This window comes from Platalea leucorodia, assembly GCF_965183815.1.
Source record: "Platalea leucorodia genome assembly, chromosome: 12".
NCBI lineage: Eukaryota > Metazoa > Chordata > Aves > Pelecaniformes > Threskiornithidae > Platalea > Platalea leucorodia.
In genome coordinates, this window is record NC_138834.1 from 10,573,349 (window position 1) to 10,587,655 (window position 14,307).

At 41.9% G+C, this 14,307-nt stretch overlaps 1 protein-coding gene across 2 annotated transcripts in view; it reads left to right on the forward strand.

Moving 5' to 3' along the window:
• The window catches only part of ZNRF3 (zinc and ring finger 3), a 95,048-nt gene that overhangs the window by 69,044 nt on the left and 11,697 nt on the right, over positions 1 to 14,307 (forward strand). For both annotated transcript variants that reach the window (XM_082325457.1, XM_082325458.1), the window contains exon 3: positions 13,852 to 13,926. In XM_082325457.1, coding sequence (XP_082181583.1) covers positions 13,852 to 13,926 — 75 coding nt within the window. The remainder of the gene's footprint in view (positions 1 to 13,851; positions 13,927 to 14,307) is intronic.

Consider the following 14,307-nt stretch of genomic DNA (forward strand, 5'->3'; position numbering starts at 1 on the left):
CCGTTCAGCTGACTGTAAGGGACTAATGAGCCAGCCTGGCTGTTTATGGGCTGTGGTTAACCTCTTGCAAGTTAGGATTTCCTGTCGCCAGCAATGAGCTGTGACCGCCAGCACCACAGTGTTAATGATGAGGTAGGGGCTGATGAATGGCTGGACTCCAGACAGCAGCCCTCACTGGCAAAGAATCAAGTGGCTAGAGGGGGAAAAACATTGATGTCTACAAGAGAAATAATGCAAACTCCAGAACCTATAATTCCCATGTTTAAAAAAAGAAAGGGAGAAAGAAACTGGGGACAAATTCAAACCAAGTGAAGCTTTTATCTCTGCATTCTGAATAGAAGATTGTTCTTCAGCAAAACTGGCTGCAAAAGCCAGGCCAGTTAAAACAATATGCAGGCTGCTTGCCTCCAAGTAACCAGAAATTGTTGGCTCAGAGTAGCCTGCTCTGAGGAGCCAACCTGCTGGGAGACGTTATCCAAGCAACGGCCTGAATGTAATTCCTCCCGCTGTGGAATGGCACTTTGGCAAATGAAGACCCTAATTAGAGATGGAAGGGTTTCTATTTTGTTTTTCTTTAATCCTTACCCTGAGGCCTCTGCAATACAGCCATGCCTCTGCTTGTGTGCAGAGAAGTTTCCAGTTTCCCTTTGTAACAAAAATCCTCCACCTTTTTTATTCTTTTGCCCCCTTCTTTTTCTTTTCTTTTCTTTTCTTTCTTTTTTTTTTTTTTTTTTTTTTTAAAAGAATCAACAAACTAACAACAAGGGCCCACCACAGCTTGGGACCTTGAAACTAATCTAATCCAAAACCAAGGATCATTGTTTGAAAGAAAGTCCATGTCATCTTACATTAGCCAGCCCATGGAAAGTTGCTAGATAAACTGGAATACTGGCCCACCATGCATCTTTTTACTACTGAACTTATTAGCCAGGCTGATTCTTCTAGCAGAGAGGGAGAGGGAGAGAGAGGGAGGATCTCACTGAATCAGTAGTTCTACTGGATACCAAGGAAATATTACACACCTTTGTTCATTCAGAAAGACTGAAGTCCCTGACTGGGGTTTACATGCATGTTCTGTAGTCTTGGGTGCAGATGCTCATCCCTGACAGAGAGGACAGAACCTCCAGGAGAATGCGTTACAGCATTTTAACTCTTAATATGTGTAGAATTGAAAATACATTTGCTGCTTCACAACTCACCTTGGTATATATGATGTCTGTCTGAACGTACTCTCACAGACTGCGTGCAAGCACTTCATAACCCTGCAAAGAGCACTGTGTTTTCTGTCAGTATTGAGACTTGGATCTACTGTTTTATCACCTCAGATGATGATTGTGTTATCTCTAAAATGTCCTTGTTTGCAGTAGATAGCAACTTATGGATGAAGGCCAGCTATTTGAGGATGAGGCTAAGCAAGACAGATGATACTAAGCAGAAGACACTGTGAATTTTCATTCCTATTAGTTTCTTATATTTGAAAATAGGTATAGACCCCAAATTAGCCCAAATCACTCCTAATTTTTCATGCTTAGTTATGCTTGCTTTCATTTCTTCTCAGTACTTTTGGTGGGCTGTGGTCATATTCATATCTCGTCTTACCTTCCAAATAGAGGATAGCAGTATGATATTAATGAGCACAAAGCTCTTCAGCCTTTCGAATAAGTTTTGGTGAGTTCAGATGTGTCAGTATATCTTGGATAGACTATTGTAAATGCCTCAGACCTCTTCTGTACTCTTCACGTAATTTCACACAGGCTGAATCTGTTTGAAATTTCTCCTCTTTCCTGAAATATTTAAGTATTTACCTAAAGCTGTAGGTTGGGAACCATGGCCCAAACCTGTTGTTTTGTTGAAAAGAACCTTCTGCAATAAGGTGAAGCTTGTTTCTCAGGAGGATTGAACTTCCTCATTGAATTGACTGAGATTGGATGGAATTCCTGCAGGACTTTTTGAAAGTTTTGCCATCTCGGATTCTAAATGCAGGACATCATAGACTCATAGAATGCTTTGGGATGGAAGGGACCTTTAAAGGTCATCTAGTCTAACCCCCCTGCCATGGGCAGGGACATCTTCAACCAGATCAGGTTGCTCAGAGCCCCATCCAGCCTGGCCTTGAATGTTTCCAAGGATGGGGCATCTACCACCTCTCTGGGCAACCCGTTCCAATGTTTCACCACCCTCATCGTAAAAAATTTCTTCCTTATATCTAGTCTGAATCTACCCTCTATTAGTTTAAAACCATTACCCCTTGTCCTGTTGCTACAGGCCCTGCTAAAAAGTCTGTCCCCATCTTTCTTATAAGCCCCCCTTTAAGTATTGAAAGGCCACAATAAGGTCTCCCCACAGCCTTCTCTTCTCCACGCTGAACAACCCCAGCTCTTTCAGCCTTTCCTCATAGCATAATTCTTGAATTCTTAATAATTCTTCATAATTCTTGAATTCTTAAATACTACAAGACATAATTCTTGTAATTCTTTGTTTTGCCTTTTGATGTATATACATACCAATTTATAATTTTAACGTGGTTTTCTATTTGAGCGCAAGCCTTGTGTATCTGAAATGGGAGGAACTTTGGTATGTTCTAACTATTTACACAGCTTGGGTACTATAGGGATGGCTTCTTACAGTGGTCTAGGTTAATAGTTTCCTTAATTTACAACTCCTCCAACACCTTCCCATATCTCAATTTTTTAATGACTTCCCTCAGCACCACAGCATGCTTGTACGTAATTACCTTAGGTCCAGTTTGCTATTCCTAGTTCGTCTACTTCTAGTACACCTTCAATGCAAAGATAAAGTTAAGAATTATCTGGGTTGGCTGTAGTGGTATTTTATAGTATATGATTCTTTAGTAGATAATTTCCAAAATATACTAATCTTGTGACCATTATATTTTGGAGGTAACTGTATATAGGAATTCTGTTGCCCTGGAAAAGCTTGAAGGGTTATAAGATGTAGCAGCATTTCTGCGTAACACCATCAATTGTCATGAACGCATTTACCCACTTCTTGCTGAGCGTGTTCGGTTCTCTGTGAATATGTTATCTAGTTCAAGACCTCAGTCCCCACCTGTGCTCTCTTCCAGTGCTCACCCTTCTCTCTGGGACTGTGCCTTCTCATAGCAACAAGACTGCTGGCCCGCAGAATGGTCTGTGACAGCAGAAGGCAGGTATTTGGGAATGGAGTCCCATGACTCTGAAATGTGTCACAAGAGATTTGCAACCAGCAGGCTTCGCTGTGTTCAGTTTTAAATAAATGTCTTTTTCATGTTGTTTTTACTTGGGCTAGACTCAGAACTGATCATAATGTTTCTCCCTAACCCCAGCAGAGAAAGATACTCTTGTTTTTTTCTTCCTTATTTTAACTATCTGAGAGCGTCTCAGTACTGAGTGGTATGGATCACATTGGTATACGTTGTTGATATGATTACGTACTGCATGAGGTGATATTTTTCTTAAACTAGAAGTACATAATTTTTTAAGTTTTAAAATTTTTTTACAGAAAAGTACATTGTTTTTTGTGATTATATTTTTAAATTTAAAAATACTGCTTTGCACTTTCTATTTCTATACTTTTACTTGATAAAGCAACTCTCATAATGCCATATAATGCAGTATCTATAGCATACATGTATAAAACATATCCCAAAGTATTCCAGTCAGGAAGGGGTTTTATGCTGGTGTGATACTCAGGGTTTTGACTATCTAGTGATATTCTGCCTTTGCTTTCAGACAGAAATCTGAAAGTTCCTTTTTTGTTATCTCAGAAAAGGTTTGAAATGGCATCCTGCTTATGCTTGGTTTAACTTAGTTTCTGGAATCACTGGGGAATTGTACATTAACAGGGCTAAGGCATCAGTTGGTTAATTTGTAACTTCTGCTGTTTGCAAAGTAGATGATGTCCTTTCTCCTTCCTCCTCTGCCCTGCAGAATTGGTCTGTGGCCTGGCTTTCTAGCTCCAGTGGTGGTTCAAGGGGCAAGGTATTTTTGGTGATTGGCTGAGACTGATAGCAGTGTAGGGGAGAGAGAGGGGATGCCTGTATTGTTCAGACGTTGTTGTCTGTATTCTCTGTAGCTCTGAGAGAAGAAGAGGTTTTGCGGTTTGACAGTTGCAATGAAAAGATGTATTTGACATAATGCCGTGGGGTTTGTGCAAGATTCTCAGTGGTAAGCAGAGTGCAGCAGACTGTTTCGCTGGAGCGTCTTTGCCTGTGGCTGATGTTCCATGCTTTTGCAAGTACAATTGTGAGTCTGTGCTAGAAATGGGTTTTATTCTGCTAATGAGATAACATTGTATTTTCTTTTCCTCAACAGTAGCTGCTGCTAACTGAATAAATTATGGATAGTCAAATGTCAATAGGAAACACACATCCTTGCTTACTTAGCAGAAAGTGTTCCAGATGTATTTTCAAAATCATCTGAATAGTAATATCCATTGTAGTTGATGTTTTAGCAGCCAATATAGTGGTGTTCTTAAACATACTGACAGATTTTGCTGAGCTGTTTTTTGGGTTTTTTTTCCTCCTCCTTAATGGGATGTCTCTTTTGTGCCCAATTATGGGGAGGAGCATCTAAAGTATTCCAGTGAAGAGTACTTTCATTTTTGCAGTAGTAAGTATAGGGCTGTAAAGCCTTCTGTGCTGTGATATGGAACCAAGGTGGAAAGAACTTTCTGAAATCCATGTTTGTCTTGGTCCTGATAGGAGATTACACTTGGCTTGAAGAGAGAACCTTTATCCCAAGCAGAAATCAAAATCATATCAAAAAACAGGTTTGGATTTTATTGCCTAGTTTCATGTGATGCCGTTTCTGTCATATTGAACGTCTAATGCTGCCATCTGTAGAATAGGAGTGCAGTTCATACCCACTGCTCAGTTTAATAGGGTTCTTTAAGGTATACCTCTCTTCTGAAGAAGTTAAAAGGGCTTTGAGAACATCAGGGTCAGAATGCCGTTCAGCTCACTGAAATGGAAAACTGGCAGTGGCAACATCTGCTTGTCCAGACCTGCAGATTCGTCATGCATTTTATGTAAGAACCAGCAGTCTCTTTCTCACCTATAGAACTTCTTGGGTTTGTCCATACTTAACTGAAGATTCCTTAAAACTCAAGGAAGTCTCTGCAGAAGTTAAACCCTGATACTGTAGACTCCTGATGCTTATTTCAGCACCAAAGTTGTCCTCTGCTAATAGAATAAAATCAGATGAGGACAAGTCTGCAGAAGGCAACTAGAAAAGCCAATATTCTAGAACCTGGTACTGCATTTTCTGCATCATAGCTCTGGTAATATTGTCTACATATTTGTGGTCTCACTTGATCTTGATATGGAGAAAACAGGTGCAAATCAGTTGGTTTGTGAGCACTAAAAATTATTGGAACAGATTTTACTACTGCTCAGGAGAAGACCGTGACGACTGAATTGCTATATTCATCACTTATTTTGGTGAAATATTGCAGATCGAAGCCTTATCCCTTAGCTGTATTCCCTAGCAGTCAAGATTGTTGAAATCCTTGACCTGCCTTTCCAGAGCAATAAAGCAAGACACTGGACCTTTTCACTGAAAATCATGTTCCTTGGAGTCACAGAGCATGCAAGTTGCTTGCTACTGAGTGTTGCTTACATGTTACCGATATGCTATGTGACTGTGTATTTCAGAGGACCAAAGACATCTGATGAAAGAATTAGCTATAAAAGAAGATTCCACTTCACACCGCTTGCATAACCCCACTCTTCTGGCAGATTAATGACCACTAACTCCACAATGTGGAGAGTTTTGACATGGAATATTGGATCTGATGGGCTCGGTTAAACAGAAAATATGCCTCAAGTTCAATGATTTTTAGTTCATAGAGAAATTGAGGGGGAAAACCTCAAAAACTGACAGAGGGAATGCAAGTTTGGTCAGGCTGGCTCAGTTCTCAGCTAAATAAGGATGTATAAACCAATTTTCTTGACTAGTCTGTTCAACAATCTCTCCAGAGAGTTAGAGCAACCCAGTTATCATATTTTCTGCCCCAAAAAGCATGAGATGTATTGAAAAAAAAAAGAAAAGGAAAAGGAGGAGGAAGGGGAAGAGGAAAAAGCCACTGTTATACCTGTTGGAGCTGTGCTGTTTCAGTTCTGACTGAAAGCCATGTTTTGCTTTTGGGCTCCATAGGACTGTCTTCTGCATATTGTATCCTTACTCTTCTGCTTCCTGTCTTGTTCATTTTGGAGGGCCAGCTAATAGTACGTGCTGGCATCTGATGGAATAGAGTTGGGATAGTTTGCTAAAAGCAGTTTACTGGCACCTGTACTGGTTACCACCTAAATGATTGCCCAATCTCCCCCTCCCCGTCTTTATGATTTTCTTAACCCAGAGAATAAATCAACTCCCTCATGGACCACATACCATAGTTATAATTAATATTTGTTATTTACAGTGCACTAAGTTCCAAGAAGAGAATTTATAGAGTTGGATGAACGATCCAACCAATCCAGGAGGCTAATCCAGGAAGACAGATATGTAGTTCTTAATGTAAGAACATTTGTGAGAACATAGTGTTAGACCAGCAAGATATATCTGTGGGTTTACACAGGCAGCCAGTACTTTTAAAGCATCTTTTTCTCCATTTAGTCTGTTAGTTTTTATCTAGGATCTTAACTTTAAAAAGTATTTATGAATAGTCATCTAGCTCTACCAATAGCCATTTTCAACAGAAGGTATTGAGTTACTACCTTAATAAATGTGTAGTGCACTACTATGTTGATGTAAATGGTGGAGCTAAAAGTGATTAATGAACTTTGATTTCCCCACCTATGGTTCCAAGCCTCAGTCCTTCTACTCATCTGTCATTTATTCACTCTCTGCAACCCAATAGATCAGTGTCATGTCCTCGTATGTAAATACAGCTGTATATTGTGAGGGAATTTTAACTCTGGCAAAGAACTAAATGTAATGAATAAAGGCTAATGTTGTCGGTATGATTTTTCTCTTGAATGGGGACCTTGTTAAGCAGCTTTTCTTCATATGTTGGTTTCTCCACTGTTCCATAATAACTGACATATTAATTGGAATGAGGCCATACTAGAAAGCAGAGGAGGAGATGCTTGCAATGTTCATATCTGCAAGCATGTAGGGTCCTTCTAGATGTCAGCAAGTGGCTGACCTTTTCACTGTTTTGATTGTTGCTGTCCTACCTTAATTGAATGGATGAGAGGAAGCAGTGCACCTGTTTAATAATCATCTGGTCCCTTGGGTTGAAAGTTTGTCTCATCAAGGAAGTTGTTGCTTTCTTACTGTATTAGTCTGGCCCACAGGAAGGGAGTGCAGGGCTCTTAAAATCTTTCTGGTGTTCTTTGAGGTAATAACTAAAACTTCCTCAGGCCTGGAGATGTGAAGAGATACTTTCTTCACACTTTGGTCATATGCATTTCCTCTCATCCTGTCTAGATTGCAGGGTCTAGTAAATTCTTCCACATTTTAATCTGAGACGGTATTTAATGTGAATCTTACTGTTAATGGTTATCAACAGTGAGTTCATAACAAGTAGGTGTCTAAAATACACTCTAAAATAACTTTTCATCAGCCTTGTCCATGAGTTATGACAATCTCTGCACAAATTAAAACACCACAGAAACATAGATCAAGCCAATATTACGTATTTGCAATAAAAATCCTTTTAAAATGTATAATAAACACACCATATCTTTCTGTTTACATTTTTCTTTGAGTATAAAGTAGCCAAATGGATTCTTCAGCAGAGGGCTTCTGCTAAAGTCCTAGGCTGGTGGTGTTTAAGGAATTGAGGAAGGGCAAATTCAAAGGTGGGGTTTGTATCCCTGATTATTTTAGTTACTTTAGAGGCGCCTACATCCAACATTCACCTAGGCAGACAAATGCCTACCAGGTGTTTGAATGAAGTCTAGCAAATGGTGGATCTCTTTTTAATGCTTATTTACAAAGAAAAACTTAAGGTGTCATTTGAAAAGATTCCTAAAGTGGCTAAAACTCTTACCAATAGTTGCAGTCAAGGTGCGTATTCTGTATATTTTATGATACAGACAAGTACAAATGTTAGCTGGTTATTTTAACAGCATTCTTCATGAGCTTGATTGATTGCCTTCATCTGCTGTTGTCATCTTCTCCTCTACTGAACTTAATCCAAGTGATAATCTTAAAGTTCATTGTAAAGGGTCAGCAAAATAAACAGTCGAAAAGAAACAGACCTTATTGTGTTTTCTCTGCAGTCCCTTACTCATGACTGGTGTCCGTAAGCACTACTAGGCTCCACCCAGGCCCAACCTGTATGTACCTAGGAAGTTGGGGGGATGTTTCAGGGTACATATTCCTTTCTCTCTGCACCAGGGATACCTTTTGTCCACCCTTTGATGGTGCTATTTCATCCTAAGAGATTCAGTTCCATTATACAATCCTGGACTTGGTGCATTTCGGGCTGAATCATTAATTGCTTTCTTGCATTTTATTCTGGTCTACTTGTTTTGATCAAATCTGTGGATTGAACAAGGACTGTGAGATTGACAAGGCAATGATTTTTATTCTTCTGGACATGCTGCAATATGAAGTCTAATAGGTTTAAATAGAACCCCTGGATACTCGTCTGTCTTGTCCTTTTTATTTTCAGCCTATTCACACTAGCTATTACACTTAGTTTTGTAGTATCATTAATCCACAAGACAGTAGATTATTGAAGCTTGGTTTTTTTGGCTTTGTAAGGGGAAACACTACTAAGTTGCTTATTGTTCCATGCCTGGCTTATGATTAACTGAAATGTCTTTGAACCACTTTTAAGCTGTTGTATACTACATCAGAGACAAAGAAGAAAAAATCCAATAGAAACTGCTGTGAAGACTTGAAAATACTAATTTTAAATGGCACTAATATTAAAAAAAAATCTGGTAGTTACTCTTAATTCTATTACCAACAAGAATAGGGATTTATACGCAGTTCTGAGCTAAGCTGATGTTGCATGTACTTTCAAGGGGTAAAAAAATCATAGAACCTGAAACCAATACACAAAAACATTAGTTCAAATGGAGTCTGAATCTGTATACAAGTAAAATCAGTACACAAGAAGAGGTTAGAATGGATATTGGAGTACAGCTTCTAGCATTTGCTGCTGTGATAGTTGCAATATGTTGCTGCAGAATGTTCAGTGCAGTTATGGACTGAAATTCTCTGCACTTCATTTACTGCTTTTGTTACTCCAAGTTGCTAGGATAAATTTTAAATACAAATATTATTCCTCATCAGGTGGTTTGCTGTGCCTTTATCGCCACTCCACAATGTTATCATGCTGTAAATGGACCTCTTCCTGCTTCTTTGCCCTTTCAGCAATTCTAAAGATTTATTCTTCCCCTCTAATTGTGTAGTATAGGCTACTTCTGCATGGCCGGTCTGTTATCTACATCCACTGAAAATGCTTGTTGTTGCTCTGTCTTCTCTTTGGCCCCTGTGCTTCTGGCAATACTATAGCTGCATTTATTGGGACACTCTGAAAGCAGTCTGTGAAAGGAATTTGCAAAAGTCACTACTGCTCAGAAGATCTGAAAACCAGAACTGGAGATTTTTTTTCCTCCTTCTGTAAGTGTCCAGACCTGTGAGGGCCTTCCCACTACATTGTAATCAGTATTGACAGGGCCTAAAGGCAGGGCTAATACATGGAAAAGGAAACTTAACTTAATCAGAGCTATCTCTGAGTTCATAAAATGAGCAATATGAGATTCAGGCTGTGATTGTCTTACACAGTTTCCTCATCTGGGGAGGACACAGTCAGGGAGCTGGTTAGAGCTCATATAGGAAAAGAGGGCTGCCGTGTGAACAGCATGAACCTTCTTCATATTGCAGGGGTTACCACATATGATCATGACAAGAAATGCGCACAGGAGGACTCCTTGGTTTTGTAACAAATTTCCATATTTGGAACTTCATTCCTAAAAATGAAAGAAGAAACTGAGATTTCTCTTTTTTTCAGTTGTATACTCCCAGATTTTTGTTAGGTCTCCCTTGCTGACCAGCTGTGTTCTACCAGAAATAGTTTGAGAGGTTTTTTTTTTTAAGTAAGGCAGTTTCCAACCACAGCACTTAGACATAGTAGCATAGGTTGCAAGTGTAAACCATCGTTATTTTTACACCATCATTACATATAACACAAGGGGGAAATACCAATAAGTCAGTTGTCCCCTGTACAAAACTGTATCTACCTTCCACAAAAATTGTAGTAATTTCAGACAGTGAGTTAAGGTTGTGCTTGTCAAATAAGATGACAGGTGACTTGTCTCTATCCTACAAAGACCTACTTACATCTAACCTATATTTTGTGTTTTATTAATTATGTTTGTACTTAAGGACAAAAGAAGTTTTGAATTGCCAATACGGGGCTTGCTGAAGATTGTTGTCATTTCCAGTCCTGTTTCTAGGACCAAGGCATGCTTAGTACTCTCTACATTAGTGTTTTTGCACAATTGAGCCGTACGTTTCTGCATGTCATGCATTTAGTTAGCTGCTGATCAACACAGAACATGTGTAACTTCCCTGGAGCTGCAATCGGGATGTGGGAGCACTTCACAGAAAAAGTTATGGTGGTGCTTGCATATAGTGGCCATGTAGAGCAAACAGGTCACAGTCCGTTGCTCTGTAGCAGTGTAGGCTTTCAGACTCTTGAATGCAAAGAAAGGTTGTTGTCACTATGAGCAGAGAGTGATCATTTGAGTTACTAAAAGTGCAGTTATAAATTTTTTTGTTTTGTTTTTTTATTACTCTTTACAAAAAAGGAAGAATACTGCTAGGTAGTGATAGTCATTTATTTTAAACCACAGAAGACAAATAATCTCAGAAAGGAATATGCCTGGCACCTTTACTGCTTTCTGTCAATTGCATGGGAATCAAATTGAGGAAATGCCTGTTTGTTTGCCATGGGTATTGTAAAGGTAAAGCATGTACTTTTTTTCCCTCTCCCCTCATCCAACGTGTGTCTTTATTTTTGATCTAGGTTTTGGCCACTTTGCTTAGAAAAATTACTTAGGGGTAGTCTTTAAATGCTGAATAGCCCAAAACGAAAAAGTCACATGCCTATTATAGACTGGTATTATTTTAAGTGGGACTTCCATGGCGGTGTTATTTTGAGCTGTCCTGATTACTGAGTAGTGGACAGGGTATTTTCAAAGGCGTTTCGGCTTTAATTATCCTACAGCTTCGGGGGTGAGAAGGCGGGGCGCAGCGGCAGCCAGGCTTCCCGGGCGCCTCCCGGGAGCCGGCCGGCGGTCTGAGGCGGGCAGCGGGGCCGCCCGCCCAGGTGCGCTCCGGGCCCCCCGGCTGCCATCTTGAGCTGAAGGGAAGGAGGCGAATACCAGACGAAAAAAAAAAAGCGTCGGCGCTCAGGCCCCAGCCTGCTCGCACTCGTTTGCTCCTCAAAAAAGCGCGGTGGTTTTAAAAACGAGCTCGAGGGGGGGAGGACGGGGGAGCGGCGAGGAGCGGCAGGCTGTGGTGCGTTCGCGGCTGCTCTCTCATCTCTTGCCAGCGAAACCTGGACGGTCAGGCGGGCTGCCACCAAGCCGCGGAGCCGGAGCCCCGGGAGCGCTGGAGCGGGCTCGGCAGAGCGCACCGCCGCGGCACCCACCTTCCCCGCCGTCCGTCGCTGCCGTGCCGCGGGCGGGCTGCCCGCCTGCCGGGGGGCTCCCGCGCAGGGCGCTCGGGAGCCGGCGGGTCGGTCGCAACTGGCCTCCGCTGCCGCGGTCCCGTTGTGTGAACCGGTCTCTTTAGCACCCGGGGTCCTGCACAGAGCTGAGCTTCCTGGCGCGTGCTCCCCGAGAGCGCCCGCATTGCCTCTTCCTTCGGGATCCGGATTTAAACCCTAGCGAGTAAAAAAAATCCGTGTTTCCCGGTTCTCCCGATGGCTGCCGGGCACCCCAGCGCCCTGGGGCAGGACGTCACTTCCGGGGATGAGGCGGGCGGGGGTCGGGCAGGGGCGGTCTGCGGTTCGGCGGCGCTTGGGCTCCTGCCCGCGGGCAGAGCCGAGCCGAGCTGAGCGCAGCCCAGCCCAGCCCAGCCTTGTGCGCCTTGTGCTGGGGTGGCCGCTAGCACGGGAGGGGAAATGGCGGGGGCGCAGAACGGCCCCGAGTGAGAAGTGCTGGTGAAAGGCGGGCCGAGCCCTGCCGTGCTCGGGGCCCGGCGCAAGCTGCTGGTTGCAGCTGGCCGCGGTTAAACTGGCTCGGCGAGTTTGCAGAAGGGGGGAGGTGGAAGACGGCCCACCCCACTTGCTGTTATCTTCTTCAGTACGATTTTTGAACTCAATCGGTACTTTTCATCTCTTAACATCTGATTTTGCAATACAAAGTGGGGAATACAGATTACATCTTGGTGGGGGAAACTTAATGAATTGCTACACTGTGTACTGCTCATTCGGTGTTTTCACAAAATCAAGGGTTTTTCTTCTGAACCAACCTGCACAATATCTTTAAAAATATCTTCAGAGATCAAAGTGCCTTGCTTGTTGACTGACCGTCCTGAGAGAACAATCTAAGTGGCCTGAACGGTTCTACAAGCACTGCATGTCTGTGAAAGGTGCCTTCTGGGGAAACCTGGATGAGCTTTCACCCCAGGGCCACTGCAGTGGAGAATGTGTAGTAGGTTCCTTTTAACTTTTCCTCCCCAACAGCTATTAGTGATCAGCCAGGTGTGCTGACTTCAAAGGGGACAAATACCTGCTGGGCTGAGAAAGAGACCCTCTTTGGGAGTTGATTTCCCTCATGTGCTCTCTGATGGGCTTGGTTGATTTAAAATAAAATATAAGAATAGAGCAAAGAAAATGACCTGTAGGTGTTCAAACTAATGTCTCTGTACTGGCCAACATTCTTCTTGAAAAACACTGTATGATATTTTGTAGTTTATCACTTTCATCTATTTCTTTTATATCTCAATTTAAGTTCAGGTTCAGCTAGTTTCTATGAAGAGCCAGTGTCCCCCTGTTTCATCCTGTGATGGTGATAGCAGTCATGACTTAGAGAAATAGTTATTTGCATTCTGCATCCAACAAAGGCAGTAACAGCTTTGAAAAGTTACTGGGAATGTTTGCTCTGTGGAGCCATTGAGCAACATTTGAACAGAAATGTACAGAGGCACAGTGGCAGAAACTGGTAAAAATACCCTGTCTTAGCCTCGGTGGTTAAATGCTGTTTTCTCTATCCCAGAGGATTTTAATATGTTGTAATATCTCCTCTGTGCTCTTGGTAACTCCAGGTTTGGACTGCGTATTTGATGAAAAGCCATGCACTTAAATGGGTCTGATCTGAGCTGCATAAGAAGTGTTGTATGTAACAGTTCTGATCTCTAATGGTCAGAAAGAGCAGTATTCTCTGAGACACTTTTTGCAAGGATTGTGAGATGCTAGAGTGTGTCACAACTGTGAGAATGACCCTGAAAAGGTGTGAAGAACCTGGTCCACCTTTATTTTCTACACTAGTGAGCTTGTATCTCCACCCCAAATCACAGGGAAGATTGTTTTTAATGGCACTTTGAAGGAACGTGGAGAAAAAGAGCAGAATTTAATTTAAAAAAATTCTTTTACTTAAAGTCTTTAGAGGGTCTAAATCACAACTGAATTCCTTTAAAAGCTTGTTGAAGGAGCAGTTTGAGAAGGAAGGGGCAGAGAGATTGTAGAAGCTATAGTGAAGTTTAACTACATTCTATGCTGGTTCAGGAACTCCTGTGTTTGTAATTGCTCTGTCATTTGTTTTAACTACACAGAAACGCACAATGTTAAGTTTGCTATCTGGGGATGAGGAGAGGGAGTCATTTTTGAGGTAAGAAGTCATCTTTTGGGGTGGGACTGAGGATGCTGTCTTTCTTATTGCAGGCAAAACGAGCAGTACAGCGAGGAGCCACAGCGGTCATCTTTGATGTTTCTGAAAACCCAGATGCCATTGATCAGGTATGAAGAAGGGAGCCTAGTTTTATTACGGCCTCTGTTGGGTTCTTTTAGGGTTGCTGAGGCAAGACTTGAGAGCATACAGGTCTTAGAGCACACCTACCTTAAGACATGCAGCTATTGACCCTGGGTAACATGGTGCTGTGGTTTTCTTCCTCATCTTCTGGCAGGCAAGAAGCAATGCAGGTGTTGAGAATGTGGTAGAAAGAGAAAAGTTTGGGGAGTTACATTTTTCTTCTAGCCTTTGCTAGAATCCAGAATCCAGGTCTGGGATTGAGGTTTTGAGAAAGGATGGAGGCAAATTTTTTGTGGCCCATTATCTAATCAAGGAGGTTTTCTTTGCCCAGCTCTGTGTGCAAAACACAGGGTGTTTGGCCCTACCCA